This window comes from Panthera onca, chromosome D4 (assembly GCF_046562875.1).
Source record: "Panthera onca isolate mPanOnc1 chromosome D4, mPanOnc1 haplotype 2, whole genome shotgun sequence".
Classification (NCBI taxonomy): domain Eukaryota; kingdom Metazoa; phylum Chordata; class Mammalia; order Carnivora; family Felidae; genus Panthera; species Panthera onca.
Window position 1 is genome coordinate 85,371,970 of NC_138351.1, and position 23,255 is coordinate 85,395,224.

Here is a 23,255-nt window from a genome sequence, read left to right on the forward strand (position 1 = left end):
TAGAATCTATTCAGTTGTACACCTAACACATTTTGATTTTTATTTTTTTAATGAGAGAAGTAATTTTAAAGAAAAAAAAATCTTTAACTGAAACATCTTCCGTGGTAATTTAGAGCCACCCTGCAGCACATGTTTTAGGGAGATGAACGGTGTCATCTGTTCTCTGTGTACTGTGGCCGCGAGGCTGACGTTTTATATACTTTTGCACATGAGCCTCTTTGTGAATGTCATGAGCAGTTATCAGTCTATCATGCATAGAGTAGAAAGGGCAAAGCCAAACTGTAAGGGTGTCAGTACATTATGGCAATAAAAATTTTTCACAGCCTCAAATAAAAAAAAAAAAATACAGTACTTGACAAGTGAGTCTGTTTTAAATTATTTCAAATCCTCTGGAAACTGAATTTCTATTTGTTCACTTCTCCCATCAGAAGTAGGTTGTGTTTCAAAAGTTGGTTTTCAAGTCCGTTGTTAGGAATTTGGAACTTACTTTCTAAAAAGAAAAAAAAAATGGTTTGGATTTTTGGGCTCAACCACATTTGAACCATAAAGGAGCCAGAATACTTTGCACTGACAAGGTAGAATATACTCTTGTAGCCCTAGCCAATGGAAAAGAAGTAAAATGGAATAAACAATTCATGAAGAGCACTAAGAAAAGACCGATCTTATTAGATAAGACAGTGGAAAAAGAACAAGAAAGACTGTGTGACCTCAGGCAAGTTCCATACACTTTCTGACCTCAGTTTTTAAATCAGTAAAACTGGGTCTTTGAGAGGGCTAAATGAGATAATGCATGTAATAATGAGCCCTTCTTAATGGCTGCTGTCATAAACAGAGGTGCCTGTAGGATCCAAAACCAGGTTTCCACAAATTCTAGGTCCAGTGCTTTGTCTTGCAAGTGGTTACGATGGGACAGGAGGGAGGAGGGGCGAGGAGACAGAGGTTGTACTGTCCACTGTTTGTGCACAATGGCCGCCCGGAGGTGTGTGGCAGCTTGCAGCCCTCGGTCTGGGGGTTACCCACCTCTAGTAGGAAGTTGATTATGCTCCATTATCCAGGGGAACACCCCCTTTTCCCTTCTCTCGCTGCTGCCTCTTCCCTGTTGCCAGTACCCTCCCTCCCCCAGCACTGGGAGCCTGGACCCGCTCTCCCAGCATCCAACGCTCATGTGAAGAGGGTGACCTGACCTCAGTGACCTCGGGAAGCAAGCAAAGCCAGCAGAAGCTTTTGTTGTTGTTGCTCTTGTTGCTTGTTTAAGAAAAGGGAAAGATAACATTTATTGGGTGCCTGGTACATCCTGGGCACAGTCCTGTGTATTTTAACACGTTCTCTCATTTAATTTTCGCGGCAGCCCGCTGAGGAGTAGGTATTGTTATCCCATCTTGCAGACTAGGAGAGGAGGACCTTAGATGGCACGACAAAGCCAACAACGGCTAGGAAATCACAACGCTGGGCTGCACACACAGGTCTGTCTGGCTGTCAAGCCCTTGCTGCAGCTGCCCTCTGGGTTCTCAAGGGAATGCACACATATGGTTATCTACAGTGTGTCCAGCCTTTCTGCCCTTACATAAACTTGACTGTGCACCCCTGGGAAGGAGAGGAGTGGAATGAGATTTAGCTTATTAACACCATTCACTTTAAAAATTGAACAGTTATCTGGCTTCCATCCCTCATTTCACATTGAATCACATAACGGGGATGAAAACATATTGATTAGGGAAAAACTATTTATTAGAGGTAAAATTGTTTACCATGTAAATATGCTACATGTTCCATTATACAAGACTTGGCATTTCAACATTTCATAATCTGTTGCATTTAATTAGGCACAGAACATAAAGTATGCATCACAAGTAAACAGGGGAAACACAATGGCAAATTTTTCTAAGATTTGTGCTTCATAAATTTTCAGTTTCCTAATTTCAGTAATGATGTTTTAGTGTCAGCTGCTACTTTTCCAAACAAGTGCCGATCCTCTCCCTAATGTATTCGATGCACGGAAGCAAAACTAAAGATGAACTCTAAAGTTCTCCATTCCTGCTTCCTGCAGATTCAGTCTTGAAGTAATAATTTTTCTCTTTTATTTAACATTGTGATTAAAATGATAAGTGTAGTGATAGAATGTGAAATGTAAGATACAGTTAACGCTAATTAATAAACTGGCTTGCAGTGACTATAGAGACTTTGTAGGTGGTTTAGCTTTATGATTTGAACATGGAGTTTTCAAAGCAGTCTGGGAAATTTTAATGGCGTGAAATTTACAAAGTGTCTGATTTTAATTATTTCAAGAATCCTTGGACCTGCCAAGCTCCAAGCTTGTCCTCCAGATAGATCACAGGAATGGAATTATTGTTGCCTCCTGTAGTTGTGTGGGCCAACACAGGGCCCGGTATGTGCACTCTTAGTGATTGTTAAATGACTTCTAACTGATATTTTTAAGAAGCAGATTGGTTCCCTTTTTTCATTGTAAAATACATTTTTCTAACTAAAAAAAAATAGCCAATACCTGCTTATCTGAAATCAATTTGGATAATATTGGAAAAAACACAGAAAAACACATAGAAATTGCTTATAAATCCACTCTAAACATTTAAAAAAAATTTTTTTAACGTTTATTTATTTTTGAGACAGAAAGAGACAGAGCATGAACAGGGGAGGGTCAGAGAGAGGGAAACACAGAATCCGAAACAGGCTCCAGGCTCTGAGCTGTCAGCACAGAGCCCGACGTGGGGCTTGAACTCATGGACCGCGAGATAATGACCCGAGCCAAAGTCGGACGCTTAACTGACTGAGCCACCCAGGTGGCCCACTTATAAATGCACTCTAAAAGATAATCACATATTGATTGGTATGTGGGTCCTTGTACTTTTTTCCTATGTGTGTGTGTGTGCACACACATACCTCTGTATATCTGTGAATATTTTTACCCCCAAAAAATCTCATGCTGTGTGAAACGAAAAACAAATGCCCTTTCCTTCTCTTTATAATATATTGTGAATATTTCCCTGTGTCACTAAATATTCTTCCTTAACATGATTTTTAATCAATGATCATATTCCAATACACAGATGAGATGTGCTATAAATTAATCTATTTTTTACTAGCATAAGCAAGACTGTCGTGAATCACTTTGCACATGTATCTCTAAATATTTCCTCAAGATAACTTCTTAGTAATGCTGATGCAAAGGGTATATGCATAGTGATGGCTTACTCTCCAGAATGGTTATGCTACATAATAAGTAAACCATATCTATCTACCTAGCTTTACTTCTTTAATCTGAATGTTTTTGACTTCCGGGACACCTGAGTGGCTCAGTCGGTTAAGTATCCGACTCTTGATTTCGGCTCGAGTCATGATCTCATGGTTGGTGAGATCCAGCCCTGCATCGGACTCTGTGCTGACAGAGCAGAGCGTGCTTGGGATTCTATCTCTCTCTCTGTCTCTGCCCCTTCCCAATGCGTGTGCATGCGCTGTCTCTCCTCCCTCTAAATAAAGAAATGAATGAATGAATGAATGAATAAATAAATAAACAAACTTTAAAAAATGTTTTTTATTTCCTGGAGCTGACAAATTTGTTCTTTGTAGAGCTCCAAAAGGTCATAGAGACACATAGCAACAGTTGCCTGAATGAGCCCCATTTTTATAGCCAGAGGTCTTTCCTAGGCACAGCCGGTGAGGGGACTTCCACCATGTACTCACACAAAGAAGTTAAACTGTAACCAGAGTTAGCCTGTTTACTTAAGGCATCAGTCTCAAACTAGGGTATACATGGTCCACAAAGTAGCCAAAGATTTTCCAGAGGCTACTAGGGCGCGGTTATAAGGTTTTCCCGGCCAGCTTTCCACATGTATGTATATACTCTTGCCTGAAATCCGCGAGCCTCAGAAAGCGGCTGTTGTGGAAGCAACATGTGGGTTTTTTCCTTCCTCTGCTTTATCACTTGCCATTTTTCCGCTTTGTGAAAGGAATCCTCCCACCTTATATGATGGCCCATTGCCCCAAAGGGTGGGACCCTCCCCGGTGCCACCAAAGGGTTGTGTGAAAGTTTGATGACCAAACCCCCTTCAATCAGCCCTTTATAACCCTGCACCCCTCTGATTAAGAAGTACATGAATGATTTTTTAAAAAGTTACTTTTGATGGTCAAAGTAGGTACTTTCATTAAAATAAGTCTGTATTGCTTTGATCAGTTTTAGACTAATTGTAATGATAGCTTAATCCAGAAAGATATATGAAACATGGAGAGCTTATAATTACAGGAAATAAAAACAGTGTAAAATTTTCAATTTCCATGTTTTTCTTTTGTAAAGCATAAAAGTATATTGCATTAGGATAATATGGGAGGAAAATGTAATGGAAATACACTTCTAAGAGATGCAAAATTTTTGACAAAGAAAAGCAAGTTTATGTGTTTTTAAAATGGATACTGGGTATCAAATTGCTTTGCTATTTAAATTCGGTTGGATACATTTTAAAGAATTGTGTTACAGTTTTATTTTAAAATGTCAACATTTATGACATACTGAAATAACATTGTTTATAACTATAAACTTACAATGAAAAATAGTAGATGCCAACTTAAAAAATGTGCAAAGGACAAAATATGTGTGAGTGGGTACCTGATTATTCAAAATTTCTTTAGGGACTATTCCAGTAAAAAGCGTGCAGTCCACTGACACAGGACAGGCAGCTGTCTGAGAAGGCTGCCTTACCTGGCCTCAGGTGGCCCCCCCTGACCCCATCCCCCAGTATACTTCCTAGAAGACTCTGCCTTTGTCTTCCTTCCACTTCTTCTCCACTCAGTGCAGCCTTGCAGAGGGGAGGTGTGAGGGTGTCTCTTCAGGCTTTCCCTTGCCTAGAACACTCTCCCCTGTCCTGTTCCTTAGCCTGAGCCTGCTGGTCCTTCACATGTCGTAACTGGTGCCCATCCTGGTACCCATGCCTTCCCCTGCTCTTTCTGTGCCTTCATTCTCCCCAGGGGGAATGTTCCTTTCTTGTTAGGCCTCCACTCAGATGTCACATCTTCCAGAAACACTCCTTGGATCTCCTTTCCTCCTTTCCTTTAGAACAGTTGCTCCTTCCTGTCTCACCACAACAGAGGGGTTTAGAGGTTGAGAGGGGAAAAGGGTGTTAAGTTAGTACGAAGAGGGAGGTAGCAGCTGGCATTTTTGGCTTGTTTGTGTCAACAGAGCTTCTAGAGTTTTGCTCCTCTGAAATAGGAGTCTCAGTAAAAATGCTCTTGAGTGGGACTGAGGCTGAGGTCCAGTTCAGGTTCTACCTTACCTCGGAAGTCTCTGATTTCCCAGACCTGCTGGGACTTCTCTTCCTCAGATCCCTGCTGCACTTAGAATCTGTACTGTTACCCTGGGTGTCTGATCATCACCATCCTGCAGTTTTTGCTAATTGTTTTGTGTGTCTAGCATTGTTTTATAATCAGATTGCAAATTCTAGGCAGGTACAGGTACATGTTTATTTATTCTTTTATCTCCTCATGACACGTAGGCTAGTATTGACCATAAGAGATACTCAGTAAATATCTCAATTGATATGGAAAAAATTGATGGGGAAAAATCAATTGGGGAAAAATGGTGTTGCTATCTGGATCTGGATCTGTCACACTTTGCTGTGTGGTTTTGGGCAATTAGTCTAGTCTGGATCTCTTGTTCCTTCACTGGCGACACATGGGTGATAGCCATTGCTAACTAACAGTCTTCAGCTAATTACCATGGGCCAAATCATTAGTATACCCAACTATTCTATGAGTTTGTCTTTTTTTTAGATTCCACATATAAAAACATTTGACTTGTTAAAAGCGATTGGCAGTCTGCTGCTGGGTGGAGTTAGGCGAACACATGGCTAGTAAATGGGCGAGACCAGAAGCTTTTCTGGCCATGTCTTGGCCTTGCAGAAGGGCTCCTGAAAACCAGCAGCCTGCAGAATGTTCACTTTCACTTCCCCAATTGCCAGAGACTCATGGCCTGGGAGCTGAAAGCAATGAACGTGAACAGAAGGAGGAAAGTACTTGTATGTTTATTCTCTCTCTCTTTTTTAATTCTCATTTTTAATTGATCTTAAAATCTTGCCTGGCCCTTCGCCCTCTGCACAGTGCAGAGTCATGAATCCTTGATACATGGCTCAAAAGAGAAGTACGGGACAGTGCATTCCCTTTCTCTCCACCAGTTTCCTGCCTGTGTATCTATTCTGGGGCCAACGTACAGACCATTCCAGTTCCGAGACGGAGCAAGCCCGGCTCCACTTAGCGTCCCGTGAGTATAGCCTGGCTCCACTGTGAGCACCGTGTAGAAAGGACACATGTGATCTGTAGCTTTTAGTGCTTCTTACAGGGTGAGGGTGGAGATTCTTTTGCAACTAATTGTATCCATTGGTTTTTAAAAGGTGAAAGAAATTCCTGAACTTAGGTGTCGATTTCTGCATTAATTAAACTGATCTTAGTTGCAGCAGTATGGTCTTAATAGCTGCTTGCTGCAATACCCAAATCTGTGATATCAGAATGTGACGTGCATATTTTAATTTGAGAAATAGTTTAACATTTTTAGATATTCATTTAGATGTGGTTATGCAGGTTAAACATAACGTATGATCACTGCTTCTTTCATTGCTTCCAATTAAACCTTGCTTGTTAGTTTAACCTCTAGGTAATCCCATCAAACAATTGATGTCAAGGAAACACTGCCCACAGTAGCTTCGGATGAGTGGCCATTAATTTTAATTGCCTTGATATTAAAGATTAAGAAGTATTGGGACTAGCAGAATAGAAACGATCTGATGTCAAGCAAATCCACTTGCTAAAGCTTCCCCAGGCTGCTGGTGATATTAAAATTTTACTGTGAGAATTAAATAAACCTTTATTAGTGATGACTGTTGTTTGATTGGTCCAGGGGTATGCATAAACACAGGATTCTTGCATAGCTAGAGATGAGACCTTCAGTGGTACCCAGATTCCTCAATTATGAAACTGTTAATAAAGCTGTAATCTGATTTTCCAGGCTAGGTTTCATTAATGTATTATAGCTTCTCTGATTGTCAAGGTAATATTAACTACAAAGTACGGAATCCAGCAGAGAATTGTTTAGAAGAGGAGAATTCTAAGATGGGCCTTTGTTGCTAAATTCAGAGTTGGGGAATTTTCATTAATTATACTTAAGAAATGCCGAATTCCCTCTCAACCAGGACTATCTCCCTTTGCACCATAGATAGATAACATTCAATATTTAACTCTTTCGAAGGCCTGCCAGTCTTATTCAGATAAACTAGTGTGATATTATATGTTGAAGGAGCTTTTTGCAAACCAGCTCTGTAGGTCTGCCTCCTGAGCTGAGAATGTGCTTGTGAAACATGAGGTAGGGTCTAAGAGGACTTCCTTTGACCGGCATAATCAGAGCGGATCCCTTTATGCTGCTTTTTCAATCTTGAGTCAGAACTTTTGTGTTTAGAGTCATATAATGGGAATGGGTCCTAATAGTCACTGAGGCTGACTTCTGGTGCAGGAATCCTTCCCAGAGCATCTGTCTCCATGTTCCTGGAGGCCTGGGCCCCACATTGACATCATCTCTGGCTTCTTCCTCTCCCCTTGACCTCTACAGCTGGCCCGTGGGCAAATTCTGCCAGTTCCTCCCCCATGATAGCTGCCCTCTGGATAACTACTGCTCTACCTGGCCCAGGCCTCCGCTGCCTTCTCACCTGTGCACTCGCCTGGCTCTTCCTCCCCCCACCACATCCTACGAAATGATCATGTGTTCCTGCTGCAAGCACTTGGAGCTCAAGGAAGGGAGGGCAGAGAAGGCCGGTGACCTAGTGGGGTTCAGTCGCTCAGGGCTGTTTGAGAACCTTAATATTGTGACCGTCTGGGTGTTGGACCATTTAAGGCCAGTGATTGGAAGCAAGAGGGAACCAGATCTTGGTTCCGAATACAGAACTGTATATTCATTAGAATCGTCCAGTGGTGGAATCAGGGACTTTGTAAGGTAGGAAGTACCACATTTCAAGAGATGGAGATGTCCTGAACACAAAGGGAAAACAGAGAAGGAAAACAGAGAAAACAGAGAAGAAAAAAGAAAACACATGAATTCCATTTTAGACCTTTTGAGCTGGAGGCTGTGGCAGAACATTTTATATGTAAATGTCCTTAAAATATCAAGAACTGAAATTCTTTATAGAAGTTAGGGATAGAGATGGAAATCTGGGAGTCATCACACACAGACAGTGATTGAAATCATTAATATGGATAAGATAGCTCAAGGAGAAGAGAGAAGAGGGCCAAGAACTGAGTTTTAGGGAAGACACACACACACACACACACACACACACACACACACACACACACCCCCTGGCGTGTCAGATACTGCTGAAAGAGCAAACAAGGAAAGAGAAAAGGCCATTGGATTTGGGGCATGTGTTATGCCTGTGTAGCCACCTCAGTTGGCCTCCTAGCCCTGAGATTATTAAGATTGAATGAGAAAATGTATTCAGAGGGCTCTGCGTAATGCTTGGCACATAGGAGAGAGTCATTGAATGACAGTTACAACTAGTACTATTTGCTCTGAAGGAAGGAAGTGATACATATAGTCCTTAAGGCATGGGAGGGATAATAGTGGAACAGAAACAGCTAGGAAGTCCCGATCTGTCACATATTTACTTCCCGGTGAGTTTTGGCTTGTTTCTGTCTGCTGAACCTATGCTCGCAGTTGCCGCATGGGTCCTCAGTAAGTGCGCCTGCCTTTGTATATGTGCACACAGTGATTCCCCAGTATGTGACAGCATGTGGGCAGCAGCAAGGCCAGCGTTGTCTTCCTCCCGTGGCTTCCTTGCCAGAGTTCTCTGGCTTCTTCTGGAAGGATGAGTGCCACAGGTTGAAGAATGAGAGTTCTATTTCCAAAGCAATTAAAGACTTGGCAGAGACGGTCAGTAAGCACGCCCACTGGTGTAAATCGGGTTGGAGGACTCTTGCCGCTCCTTATTTTTCCTCAGGGCCCCTGAATAGCTGTTCAGAATAAAACAGTGGCCCACCCAGCCTGATACTACAGCAACATGCCCCTTTGACAGATTATTAAGAAGTTAACGAAGAGTATTTTTAAACTGTTACTTTAACAAAAGGGAGGTCAGAGCCTTTTATATAGCAGGTGGGTACCTTTTTATAAACTGCTGTGTGGGTTTTAGTTTCTTTACATAGCTCAGCTACAGGTGCCTGAACACGTCACGTAACTATGAGCGATGAGTCTCGGGCCAAAGTTTTGCTGTCAGTGAAATGTGATGAAATCTTCCTGTTGCCAAGTTCGTCTTTGGAAATCTCTTCCACTTGCACGGGCTGACATCATAAGTAGTTTGCCAAAGAAAGAAGTATATTCCACCTGATGAAATCAGCGCCGCTCCCCCATATTTGCATTTGACCTTATTGGAATTACTTGAATTTTCAAGTTGTGACCTTCTCCTGTGTTAACTGGCGGTGCCTGAGCAGCCATCTTGGCAGATACACAGTGCCTTCTAAGACTGGAGACAAAGGGATTTTTCATCCATTATTAATTGATGTTACTCTTTTCAGCAGACCAAACATGATTCTACTGTCCAACTGCCAAAATCGTTCCAGAGCCAAAAAGAATAAGTCATTCCTTCACAAGTATTTATTACTTACCTAGCTTAACAAATGTTGCCTTTCATTTTTTCAGCTACTTTGGGGGTACTGATTGTTCATACACTAACTGGTGTATACCCACTGAATCCTTTCAGTGAACAGCGCTCCCATCCTTTTTAGCGTTACTGCAGCTAACTCCCAAGAAGGGGTATCTTTCCGAGAGTTTGCGAAAAGAGAAACCAAGCCCCTAGAACCATGATGCATTAGCCACAGGAGGCGATTAATTACACGCTAGGAATTGAGTGTCTCCCAAGGCATCCCCTTGGTATCCGACAGTTATTCCTGGAAATTTGACTCCTTCCCCCCCACCTTTGACCTCTCTTCCCCTTCACTCGTGTCCTTGCAATTTGCAGGTATCCAACTGGTTTGGCAACAAACGAATCAGGTACAAGAAGAATATCGGCAAGTTTCAGGAAGAAGCCAACCTCTATGCCGCAAAGACAGCCGTGACCGCCGCACACGCAGTAGCCGCAGCTGTGCAGAACAACCAGACCAATTCGCCCACCACGCCAAATTCTGGTGCGTACTGGGTGCTCGCTCCCGACTCGGCTCAGGCGGCCTTATGCCACAAAACCCTGTCCCACAGTCCAGGAAACAAGAGCCAGACTGAGGACACAGTGAATTTATAATGGAAGATTTATATTAAAACCAGGGCTTATTCTTGGGAGGGGTGAACGAGTAGATGGCCAGAGTCTGTAAACCCACTGTTCATAACGAGTGCCACTCGCTACTGGTAGATTCTGGAACCTTTACACTTAATAGTGGTTTTGAATTCAGCAACTATGCAAAGCGCTATCGCTAATAATTATTTTAACTGTATCGTCCCATGTATCATTTTAAGGTTCCCAGTGGTCTGTCAGAGAATGAATGGAATAGCCCAAGTGGGAAGTTTATCTGTTGCCGTGCATAATGAAGCTAGAATGTTGGGAGTAGAGCAGTGCTTTCTACTGAATCTAGCTGCAGACTACAGTCTGCTGTCCTTCTTAGCATTTCTTTAGCACCTGTGCCGACTTGGTAGGTAGTTAGCTGTGAGGGGTATAGTACTTGATACATGGATGCATATCTGCAGTATCATGGTGCATTTTGGCTACATTTTATGCGACATTTGTGATGGAGTTAGAAACATCTAAAAATTACAAGGCACTTGAGTAACAGTGAAAGGTGTGTAGCTAGTGCAGGAGATGGACTCGAGATGCGATTCAAGGGCTTTTCTAAGCAGATCTTTTTAATATATGTTTAAAAGTTCAGAAAGTGAGGGATTTTTGTTTATTTGTTTTGTTGTCTTTCCCCTGCCCTCTCTCCTATCCCCTTTCTTGCCCCAACCTCCCCCACTCCAGCTCTTTTTAATGAAACATAAACAGATGAAAGTTAGGTAGAAGGCATGGCTAAGAAAGAGCTTCAGAAAAACCTTTATTCTCTAATTGCCATGACAGTTCGTGATGACAAAGGGCTCATTTAATGACCAAGTCCTAGAGATAAATGAAAACAAGGGGGTGGTTCCAGACCAGCTGCTGGGTGTTTTTCTGTTTACTTTGATTTCCTCTTTGTTTCCTATTTGGGCTTCCCCACTGGTAAGACTTTCCTAGCTGCAAAATGAATCCCAGGACCTAACTCTCTGGAGTTATTCTCCATCTTCTTAGATCTGGAAATGCTTTATGTTGTACACGACCTTTCCCTTCTGCACCTTTTCTCCTTTCCCTGCCTCTAGGTCTTTGAGGATTATGTGTGTAGCTCTCTGTTATTCAGCTACTTAACTCTTTCCTTTCCAGGTTCTTCTGGTTCTTTTAACCTCCCAAATTCTGGGGACATGTTCATGAACATGCAGAGTCTGAATGGGGATTCTTACCAAGGGTCCCAAGTCGGAGCCAATGTGCAATCACAGGTAGGAGAAATGCCCCAACTGGGGCCTTTCTAGCAGGGTAGGGTTTGGGCTCAAAACTCCATGCTCTTACCCCATGGAAGTGGTCTGCACCTCCGTGCAGACCCTGTGCTGGGTGCTTCCAAACATGACCCATCTGCCCCACCGTTTAATTTAATGAGAATTCAAGTGAACAGTGACTTTGGAAGATTCAAACCTGATGAACTTTGTGAATGCATTCGGCTCTGGCTTGAGCTCATGGACAGGGTTGGGTGCATCTTACTTTTGTAACAAAACAAAACAAAAATTGTGTGTGCCAGTGTGTGCGTATGGTTCGAGAACATGTGCGTGTGTTTCCTTTCCGGATTTTTAAAAGTCAGAATCAAAAAAACCTGAGTGCTTAAAGTATATTCCAGGTTCAACTCTTTTCTCGTCCTCTTAACTGAGAACAACCACTTGTGTTTATGCGTGTAGGTGTGTGCGTACGTGTGTGTGAGAGGGAGAGATCCCGTGTACATATTTATAAGTAGCGTTCACCCACAGCCACACACGTTTCGTTGACGTAGGTGGCAAGTGTGCATTGCTACGAAGATGTTCTTGTTTGGCTGGCATGAAAAACAAAGATGTGTGAGTTTAAATATGCAAAGAATTGTTGAAATTCTGCCAGTCACATTTGATTGATCAATTTGTCTCTCACTGAAGATGCTAAACCCTTGTGGCACACAGAATTCAAATTGTTTCCTTTTGTAAATGATGATGTTTTAATAGATTTGGGATGATGAATTCTGTTTCGTCTCACTTCTAGGTGGATACCCTCCGTCATGTTATCAATCAGACGGGAGGCTACAGTGATGGCCTTGGAGGAAACTCACTGTACAGTCCACATAACCTAAATGTGAGTACTCTGGGAAACCAGATTCGAAGAGCTGTAGGAACAGCGTCAGGTAAACAGTGACTGATAAATAAATTAATGGCCATTTGACTTGGCCTCTCACCTTGTTGGCAGGTGGGGAAGGCGGCGTTTTTACCGCACTTTGTTTTATGAACCGAAACACTTGATGTCGCCCAGATGCCCTTAGAAGTCCTCACAGATGGGGCGCCCGGGTGGCTCAGTCGGTTGAGCGTCCGGCTTCGGCTCAGGTCACGATCTTGCTGTTTGTGAGTTCGAGCCCCGCGTCTGGGCTGACGGCTCAGAGCCTGGAGCCCGTTTCAGATTCTGTGTCTCACTCTCTCTCTCCCCCTCCCCCGCTCACGCTCTGTTGTCTCTCTCTCTCTCTCAAAAATGAACAAGCGTGAAAAAAATTTTTATGAAAATAAAGAAAAGTCCTCACAGGTACCCAGGAGTGGCCGGCATTCTGTCCTCAATAGGGACTCAAGCATCAGCCCATTAAGACGCCGTCTCCTACTGGCTGTGCTGTGTCCCAGGGAAATGGATAAAACAGGTCATTTATCTATCTTAGAATCAAGCAGTAGGAAGCATTCCCAAACACATCTCAAGTGAAGGGAACAGCCTTGGAGGGCCCCAGACAGATCAACATCCCAAGCTAAACAAAGAATTCCATTCTGCAGAGTGAGTTGGCTGCATTGTCAACGTGGACTGCAACACGTGTTCAGCACTTTTCAGCCTCTCAAAAAAATTTTTTTTAATTATGGAGGGAACAATTTTAACTTTTGTAACCAATTCACCAAAACTTTACTTTTACCCCACACTGACATGGATGGAACAGGGCAAAACGCCTCAGCTCCGGAAAGGGAGCCTGGGGAGGGGAGGATTAGGCCATCAGGGTAGAGCTGGGGAGAAGAGTGGTGGAGGGAATCTGGGATTCTAGGCTCAGGGAGGAAGCGAACTGCCCAGAGCGTGGTGGTAGAATCAGGAGGAAAGTGGACAAATTTCTCCTTTTCTAGGGCCTTGGCTTGCTAGGAGAGTAAATATTAATGATTGCAAAAGTGATTGAGGATGTTCAATTGTAAAGGGAAGAAAGGACCATTAAATACTCAAATCTTTTACATTTGAAATGTCAAATCTTTCTTTTTGGGTTTATAAATAACTCATAATAACCCACAACAAACCATATAAAAAGCCTTTTAGTTGCATTTCTCCTTTTTCATTTAAGTGTTTTGAAATGCTTCAGAGAATGTGCGATATCCTTATCAACATGATAAAATATGAAACCGTGATTGCCTGCAGCATTTTACAGACATGAATTCCATCTTCACTGATGAGGCTTGATAAGGCGCTGTTGTATAATACAGTGCATAATCTCAAACCACCAGAGTAAGGATTAATTTATTTTGAAAAAAAGAATGCTTGCTGACAACCTCTCCTCCAGCTGCCACGCTGGGTAAAAATATTGTACATTTGCTGTTTATAAATGTGGATAAAGGAGGAATGATGTTTACTTCAGATGGAATATCTTTAGACTTGTATCTGTGTACGAGTTTTTCTTCTTCTAAGTAGATTTTCATACCTGAGGGGTAAAAACAGCTCACCGTTCAGGTAGAGAGGGTTTCTCAGAGGCCCACAAACGCACACGAGCACGTCACTGCCCAACTGCACGCCGGACGCTCTGAAAATCCTTCGCCGTAGCATTGTCTTCTTCCTCCGGAGTTGTCTTCCTTTCTTCTTCCAGAATTTGATCTGCCTCAAGCCTGGAAGATGCTTGTCCCTTCGGCTCTGGTCATCTCTGTGGGGTTGTTTGGTCCCTTCCCCCCCCCCCCCCCCGCCCCACTCTCTTTCTCTTGGTCCTGGAGGGAGGAAAGGGACTTTATGTGCAGAACTATGCAGTCGGTCAAAAGACAGGGCGCTAAGAACAGCGGCCGTGGGAGAAGGGAAAGCGGCCGGCACAGAGCTCGTCTAACAGCCGGACCCAGGCTGCGCGGAGGCTCTAGACGGAGTTCTCAGTAGCCTGGTGGCACAGGCCTCAAAGAAGACATTGTAGATGGACTCGCAGAAGTTGCGGACGGATGTGAAGGAGGCAGGGGGACCTCATGACCCACAGTGACACTGGCGCGGGAGGCCCGGATCCGCGGGCAGCGGAGCGCGAGGCTGGTCTGAGCCGCAGGCGCTGGGTGTCAGCCAGCTCACCCTCGCCCTCTCTCCGGAAAGGCCCGCCCCGTCACTTCCACTCAGTGTTCCCCAAGTCGCAAGCCCAGCACCTCCCTCTTCTTGACTGACATAAAAATATGTAGCGACAAGCTGTCTGCCACAGCAGAAATCTGATCAGACATTGATTTCAGCAATTGCCTCTATAGGCCAAGACACAAGGCAAATTTGTTTCTGAGTACTGTTATTGCCGATGCAGGTCGAGGCAGGAAGGGCCAGCGGCGTGTGAAAAGCAGTAGCAACATCCCAAATAGGAGCCCCAGTTAGAGATAATTGGAATACAGATTTGAATAGTGTGCTCCTCCACAGTTCATGCATTTTCATTCCGGAAGATCCCATTTGGAAGGAAATTCTGGCCTTCATTTTCCCAGGGTTACAGTAGCTGGCTGTCGAGCGGGTATGGAACGAGGGCGGGCCACTTCTCTATGGAAACGAGGACCAGGCTGGGCTGAAGTTTACACCTCACGGAGCCGGAGGTCTTGCCGAGGCATTGCACTCAGCCTCTCCACCGCTCCCTTCTGAAAAGGTTTCTTTCCGAGTCACTTTCTTTTTACAGCAAATCAAAGGCCGAGCCGCATGCCAGCCTGAGACTAGCCGAGGCCCTCCTTCAGCGCGCTGATTTATGGCCAAGTCTTTACTTGGTGGGATGGATTTGTTTTACATGCATTTAATCCCACTTTAACACATGCTTCAAACTCCTGCCAAAGTGGGTTTAGAAAATACATTTCGCTAATGTATCTTTGCTCTCATGTTGTCATCTGGGTATTTTAAATCGGGGAGTAGAATTAATATGTAGACGTGCACCCGTTGAACTGTGTTTCTCCTTTCAGGCTAATGGAGGCTGGCAGGACGCAACAACTCCATCATCTGTGACTTCCCCTACAGAAGGCCCGGGAAGTGTGCACTCTGATACCTCTAACTAATCTCTGGCAACACTTTTCCCTGAGCTGACATGCCTTGCTAAGTGCATTCAGAGCAATAGGAGGAAAAGGAAAGCGTTTTGTAGCCCACCATCTACAGCTTTACTGTAAAACCTTGTCTTATTAGAGAACTTGGTAAATCAGTTTTTTAAAGGAATCATAATCATTTGTATTTATACTTAAAAACACACAATGTTAAAAAAGCACTTTATCCAATTAGGCCAAGATTTAACATTGTTGACAGTCCTGTAGCTATTTTATCATAATTTATTATCAATATTTTACATTAATGGTTTCACAGTTGCCAATTACTTGGCCTTAAGGGTAAAAAGTACAATATATGCTAAACCTCAATCGTTAGAGCAGATGCAAAGATTCACCTCACCTAAATTGAATTTCTTGCATTTTTCCATCGCGGACTTTGATTGTCTTTCTTTCATATCGCTAATGGGGTTGGAATAAAGGAGCTGTTTGGCTATCTCTGTTAACGATGGTTTGTTTAAGAATCTTCCTTGTCACGTTTGCGTTTCGATCTCTTACGTTATAATTAGATCAGAGACTGGTAGCATCTTTTCTCTCTCTGGAAGCACCAGTGCCCAGAGTCTGCTCGGTAATTAAATTCTGGATCCAGATTGTTCTGAGAGATGAAGATCCTTGCTGCTGATAGAGGTGAACACGAGATCCGTCTGGGGCTGTACGGCGTGCACTGGGTGCTACACAGGCTTGTCAAGGTTTGCTACGTCCTCTGGGCATCCACAAAGGCCCTGCTCTCTGGAGTGTTGTATATAGTGTAGCAAAAGAGTATTTATACATCTCACCAATCAAAACACAGCTTTATTACCTCATGCGAACTCATACAAACCAATAGAATTTCCACATGTTCTGTAGCTTAGAGTGTGCTCACTTACTACCTCTGAACAATACTCACGCTGTAGTTCGTCTCTTTCTTACCTTTTTGCATCTTGTAATTAACTCTTTGTTTCCCTTCACGAAATGTAATGTACATTGTAATCTTTTAAAAGAAAAATCAGGGTTGCATTTGCAACTTTTAAAAAACCAAGAGTGGAAACATCGGGTCTTCAATTAACACAGGATCAGTAAAACCGTTGTAAATACCGAGAAAGCATTTTGAATGTTCTTCATCTTGTTACTAATCCATGCAAAAGAAAAAAGAAAAAAAAAAAGGCGGCTAATTGTGATGCATTCAGATTTCAGTATTCAGTACTGTATATTTCACCCTGTGTAATGGGGCCCCTCCCTCTCCTTTCTCTCTTTTTGTATTGTATGCGATTCTGAAACTGATTGAGTCATGAAAATAATTTGTGGCGGTGATTCTAATGTATTAAAAATGTTTCGTGTTCCTTTCTAACTGGATTACACCCTGGATTGAAAAAGTCTTCCTCGTGGTAGCTATATGTAGTTTCAAACATGAATAAACTTTTTGCTTTCATGATTAAATGGTGCCGTTTCTGACTCCACCACGTGAGCCGGCCAGGGCCAGCAAAGCAGAAAGCCTGCCCGGAGGCAGGCCGGGGCCGGGAAATGTGTGGCCCTACACAGAGGGACTTTGAAATGACCGTGAAGCAGGGAGTGGAGGAACAGCCCCTGCCGACTGACTGCTTTCTCTCGGTGCGGGCTCCTGGCTAGCTCCTGGACCGTCCCTATGCATCCTCCTAGATCCCTGTGTTCTAAGAGCACCCGAAGGAAGGTATTGTCCCCACTGGCAGAGATTAGGAAAGCACAGCTCATGAAAGTTAAGCCAGTGCCACAAGGTCACAGACCTGGGACAACAAGGTCTGCACTTTGCACCCAGGTCTCTTCTGCCCTTGGAGCTCACACTCCCCTGACCTAATGATGCCCCTGGCACTTGTTAGATGGAAAGACCATTTCTGTAGTTTTTGTTGGTTTTTTTTTTTTTTTTTTTTAGAGACAGAGACAGTGCAAGGTGGGGGAAGGGGTGGGCGGTCGGGGCAGCAGGGAAAGAGAGAAAGAGAGAATCCCAAGCAGGCTCCACGCTCAGCACGGAGCCCCACACGGGGCTCGATCCCACAAACCTGGGATTGTGAGTGACCTGAGCCGAAATTAAGAGTCCGATGCTCAGTCAACTGAGCCACCCAGTAGCCTCCTTTCCTTAGAATTAAAAAAAAAAAAAAAAAAAAAAAAAAAAGTCTGGTCACCTTCACCACTTATTTTCGTAGCTTCTGTGAGATACCAGCCAAGAACAAACAACAGTTTGTCTGAAAAGAGTGAGCCTTGGATTGCCATTGAAAAAAAAACCCCAAAAGCCCACAACCTCTCTTAACGCACCCTTTAGAACTCTAAATGTGTAAAATGTTAGATCCACGAGAAATCCCTTCATTAGACTACACGTTATTTTTGTTTTATTAGAATCGGAATTCCGTATGTTTACATACCCATCTGTCGCTCAGATCTAAATCTTTGCAATAAAAGAAGTGGGGAGCAGGTAATTGGGCTGTTTACTATATCTCAAGGAAATTGACTCACAGGAAATCAGATTAATGTTAATCAGTCGCGGCAAATTGTCTATGATAAATACAACTTTTGCTGTTTCAGTTGCCAGAGCCAGGCAACACAAGGTCTAGGGCCACCGTTCCCATTAATCTTGAGGCGGTTATTCTGTGAGAGTAAACTTTATAAAACAGATCGCCCTCCAAAGCTGTCCTCCCTCACGTGGCCTCTCAGCCTGCCTGTCGGAATCTCTCCCATGGCTAAGTAGTTATTTGCATGATTCGATTAGCTTATGGGTCAGCCTTTCTTATCTTGGAACATAAAAACAACCTCTATGCTATGTGGTTTTGCAAGAATATCCCGTGGAAACCTGACGCACGCGTGCACACAAATACCTCTTCTTTAATATCCAGACACACACCCTGCCCGAGAAGCCTCCCAGCTTTTTACCTCAGGCCAGTCTGTTGAGAGAGACATATCCCAGAGTTTCCTGGAGAGGCACAGGCTGGCGCGCCACCCTTGAGGGAAATGCGTGAGTCTGAGGCTTTAGTCGGAGGAAGCCTAAATAAAAACACCGGTTCCTTTTCTACGTGCCGGATGTTGAGCCTGTGTGTGTTTTCCGCCTTTCCCGCCTCTCTGCAGAAGCATCCTCCGCTCATAGGTCAGGAAACTGGGCCACAGCACGGGCTCTAAATCTCTCCGGTTTCATCCCAGATTGGGTGGCACGGGGCTTTTCATCAAGTTCCTTTTCTTGGTCAAGCAGTGGGTTCGGGGTCAGACCTAGAGGTGAATGAAATCAGGCCCCAGCCCTTGAGAAGCCAAGATCCCAGACCCCGTCCTCGTTCAGATAGCAAGCGCTTGTGAGGGTATTGGAAAGGTTGGCAGGCTTCTGAACCCCAAGAGTGGAGAAGTGAGGACCTCGCAGCCCCTTCACAAGATCAGAGGAAAGAACACCCAGTCACAGGCGAAGGGGCCTGTCCATGCGTCTCGTTAGATGCGCGGGGGCCCGTGTGTGCTCCGCGAGTACGTGTATGTTCACGAGTTTCTGCAGCCCACCTGCCCGAGCAGGGATCAGTCGTGTGCATGGCTGTGCACAAGCAGTGGGGCCTTGCGAACTAGGTTAGAAATTCCCTGTGACCCCAAACTTCCCTGGCCGCAAATGCGGGGGGGGGGGGGTCGGGGAGAGGCGGTGTTCCAGAGTAGTGCCCTCCCCGTGTGGACAAAGTGACACGGATGTCTCCCACGCGGAGTGGTGTTTTAGTGTGAGCTGTGTGTTGTGCCGTGAGAAAGGGGCCTTTGCGGGGCTGACCGCCACAGTGTTTCGGGCATCTCCTGCGGACCAGCCCTCGGCCAGGTGCTTTCTGTACGGTGTCTTATTCAATGCCCACAGAGCCCCACGTGATGGGGAATCTGACGCGCCAAGAGGTGAACACCACCTGTCCAGGATCTCCCACAGAGCTGAGGTCGTCCTGAGAAGGCTCCTGGGGCCCCCTCGCAGCAGCCGCTCGTAGCGGGGTGGAGACAGGCTCCTGTGAGCTTGGGCCACCAGCCTGCAGAGTGAGGCCCTTCTGGGGGACAAGGTGAGTCCTCTATCTCCAGCCCTCAGAGCTTGCGACTCTCCCACTCCAGGCCCCCGTTGCCTGGGCCACCTGAGCACGTGTGTCCTGTGGTGTGTACAAGATGTACGTCCCAGACCGTCTGCGGTCCTAGCTGTGTCTTTGGGTCACAGGGTTGGGGATGAGGGACAGGAAGAGCCACGTGCTTTGTTGGGCTCGGCTGGGCCTGGCACCATAACTGACGGAGGCAAGCAGACCCGGGAGGGTAGCCGTCATGATGAGTGAGAAGTGCTGAGCACAGGGCCTGGGGCACACATCCTGCATGTATTTTGTGACGGGCAGAGTCCCGCCTGTGTCCCGTGGGTGACTGCAGGTCCCAGGCGCCGTCCAGCTCAGGCCCAGCCCCTGGCCCCCTCGCCCACCGCCCACGCGGCCATTCGATGTGAGCGGATCTCCAACTCCACCCCGGGCATGGGCTTGATTCCCGGCTCTGCCCCCTGCCAGTTGTGTGGCCTCAGATGAGAGCCTTTACCTTTTGAGCCTCGGTTTCCTCATTCTCTCTTCTTGGAACATTGTTCCGTACCCTGCCTCCCCGGTGAATGCCCATTCTTTAAGGCTGAGCCCAGACCTCTGTGTCCTCCTATAGAGCCAGGCTCTGCACCCCCTACTGGACGTCCAGGCAGGGACCCAAGGAAGAGAGGGTTAGGAGGACAGTGCGCAGGGACGGGTGGACCAGGCAAGGGGAAGAGGGCATGTGCAGAGACTGGGGGGCATGGCGAGCGGAATGGTCAGAGACGCCATGGCGATGTTTGCTCTCTCCCTTCCCGGGCTCACTCCCCGGACCCTCACAGCAGCCTCATGAGCGAGTTCTATTATCACCTCCACTTTACAGATAAGGAAACCGAAGCCACTTGGCCAAATACACACGGAGCCAGAACAGGAGTCTGGGTGTGTCTGAAGCCAAAACCCATATTTTTCACCCTCTGTGCCTGGCTGTCTTATCGAAGTGGCTCTTTCTTCCCATGCTGGGGACACTCACTGCTGGTGAGCCCGAGTTGGGGGCTGAGCAGAGGCGGAGACAGGTGCCACCACCGCCACCCATCAGAGAGCCATTGGCTCCTGGCCCCAGCAGCCTGGGACCCCAGGGACACCCTCAGGAAGGCTGCTGAGACCACAGGCACTTGAGGCCAGCAAATGGCCTGCGATTCCTCCCCGCCGGGCCTGGGGACCCACCCCACGGACAATAAGCCCAACCGTCTCTCAGCCCTGCTAACTCAGCTGTCACAGACTCAGCCGATATGCGTGGAGCCTGCTTCCAGCTGCTCCCCGCCAAGGGCACTGCCAGGAGCCACACCTCACAGCCAAGAGGGCACCGGCCCCACCACAGAGACAAAAGAGGATGCCCGGGGGTTCAGTGTGGGCCCATGGCTTAGCTCCCGCGAACGGGGGCTCCAAGTGCAAGCGGCCGGGGTTGAATCCGGCTCTGCCTCACACCGGCCGTGCGTCCTCGGGCAAGTCACGTAACCTCCCTGTGCCTCAGTTTCCTTAGCTGTCGAGCTGCTGCCTCCCAGCATTGTCAGGAGGATCAAGCAAGGTGGTGCAGCAGCAGGGGCCACGGCCGGCTGCTCTTATTCCTGTTGGCCCGAGACTTATCCTGTCCTGTGATTTGCACTCCCGTTCCAGCCGGTGCCCCGCTTCACTCACCGTTGTAAAACCCACGTCTTCTGACACCCGGGTTCCTTCACCTCCTTCAAGGCAACGTGTCGCAGTATGAAAACCCAGGGCACCCGAGTCAGGCGATTCTGCCACTTAGCAGCTGTGGGCGACCTTGGGCGTGTCACCGCCTCGCCCTGTGGCCTCAGTTTCCTCACCTGTAAAATGGGGAGACTTCTTTCCTTCTTTCCTCATAAGGACGTCATAAAGATTAATGAGCTGTGCCTGGCACTTGGGATGGAGTGGGTGGGTCCTCTCCTTTTGGCTGTTATTGTTAGACAGCGCCCAGATCAGAAGGGGCCCCCCGTCTCTGGCCCCTCCAGCGGGAACGATTACTTCCGGTCAGCAGAGCGTTCGTCAGGGGGTATCAGCCACCGAGTGGCCCGGCCTCTTCCACCCACCCCCTCCAGCCTGCTCACCCCCGGCCCTCAAGGCTGGACTGAGGCCTCACCTCTCACCGTCTCGGGAGATAATAAAAGGCTGATTCCTGTTTCCTGGTAAAATTTCAGCAGAAAGTGTACGCATCATTAAATATGGAAATCCAGAATTTTATTAGCAATCTGCTAGATCTGAACTGACGCCAATTAAACAAAAAAGATATCATTTATAAAAAGGCAGAGTTCAACTTGTATTAAATATGAAATGCAATTTTCTCCTGGTTTTGATTTATTACTGGTGGTCCATTGTTCAAAGAAGCATGTTATATTTCAATAGAGAAATATTGTTTATTCATTAATATTTTAAAACGGGCTTATTGCTGTGCATGGCTCTCACCGAATGAAACTTATGATTTAAAACATGAATTAATAAACACATTTGAAAGTGTTAGACGAGATCACAACCTCTCATTTTTCATTTTCCTGGGAGCATATTAAATTTTTATAATTCTGCATCTACAGTTTTTTCTTTTAAATAAAGATGCAGATTCCAAATTACTCTGCTAATTTCAGGTAACCAGGAGCGAAAAGCAATATCGCGGAGACCCGTGTCAGGATCACAGAATCCCAAGAAGACACTCAGGTTTATTTTTGTAATATTCATAAATCAAAATAAATGAGCTTTGTGTGGGAGGCAGCATTTGTGTGCATTAGGTTGTTGGCTGGTGCAGGCCCATGTGTTGGGGCCGTGTGTGTGTGCGCAGGTGGGTTTAGCGTGTCGATGTTCGTGGTCATACGTGCGTGTGATTGTGTGTGTCCGTCAAAACCCACGTTCACCAGCCTAGATGCTTGAGTGCCTGCAGTCCGAATGTATCCCAGTTGTTGGGTTTGACATTCAACCATTATTTATTGGGCACCTACTAAGTGCCAGACGCTGCTCTGGTTGCTGAGCGTGCGGTGGTTACAGGGCCATCTCCCTGCCTTTCTCCCTCTACACCACTGCCTGAGCAACCTTCCCATCAGAAGCTGGGGCTGTTGAGTTCCCCACAGTTTCTCCAACACCAGAAATGTTGCCTTCTCGGTGATGAGCTTCTGGGAAATATTTGTTGACCTGCCGACCGATCGGAAGCTTAGGGAAGGGAGAGATCTTTATGGGCTGGAGACAGGGAAGGGCTTCTGCAAAGATGCTTTGAATTAGGCTCAGAGAAAGGCACAGCCTGGATGGAGGAAATGGAAGTCCAGGTAAGGCAGAAGTTCTGGCAGGGTGCATCGTGAGGGCAGGGAGTGGCTTCCGCCTACAGAGGTCCCAGCCCTCCTCCTGACGGCTCACTCCCTGCCCAGCCCCGGCTGAGTTCAGCTCACCGCAGCCTCTCAAACACCCTGTGGAACGTGAGCCCTTGCTGCCCTATGTTATAGAGGGGGAAGCAGAGGTCTAAGCAGGTCTAGGTCTAAGATCCATACCTTCCCTAAAGAGGTTAGAAAGTTTGCAAAATTGACCAGTGGGTGGGTACCTTGGGTGTTGCCCCAAGGTACATGGGGAGGCGGGGACTTGGGGGAGCCTTGGGCAAGCCTCTTACAGAAGGAAGAGCCCTTAGTGGTGGAGGATCAGCT

General features: G+C 45.9%; 1 protein-coding gene across 4 annotated transcripts in view; it reads left to right on the plus strand.

Moving 5' to 3' along the window:
* The window catches only part of PBX3 (PBX homeobox 3), a 220,004-nt gene extending 203,017 nt beyond the window's left edge, over nt 1-16,987 (plus strand). For 3 of the 4 annotated variants that reach the window (XM_060608661.3, XM_060608662.3, XM_060608663.3), the window contains exons 6-9: nt 10,002-10,167; nt 11,418-11,530; nt 12,312-12,401; nt 15,440-16,987. In XM_060608661.3, coding sequence (XP_060464644.1) covers nt 10,002-10,167; nt 11,418-11,530; nt 12,312-12,401; nt 15,440-15,532 — 462 coding nt within the window. In that variant the 3' untranslated portion in view covers nt 15,533-16,987. The remainder of the gene's footprint in view (nt 1-10,001; nt 10,168-11,417; nt 11,531-12,311; nt 12,402-15,439) is intronic. The other variant, XM_060608665.3, reaches the window with a different exon arrangement.
* The last annotated feature ends 6,268 nt before the right edge of the window (nt 16,988-23,255 follow it).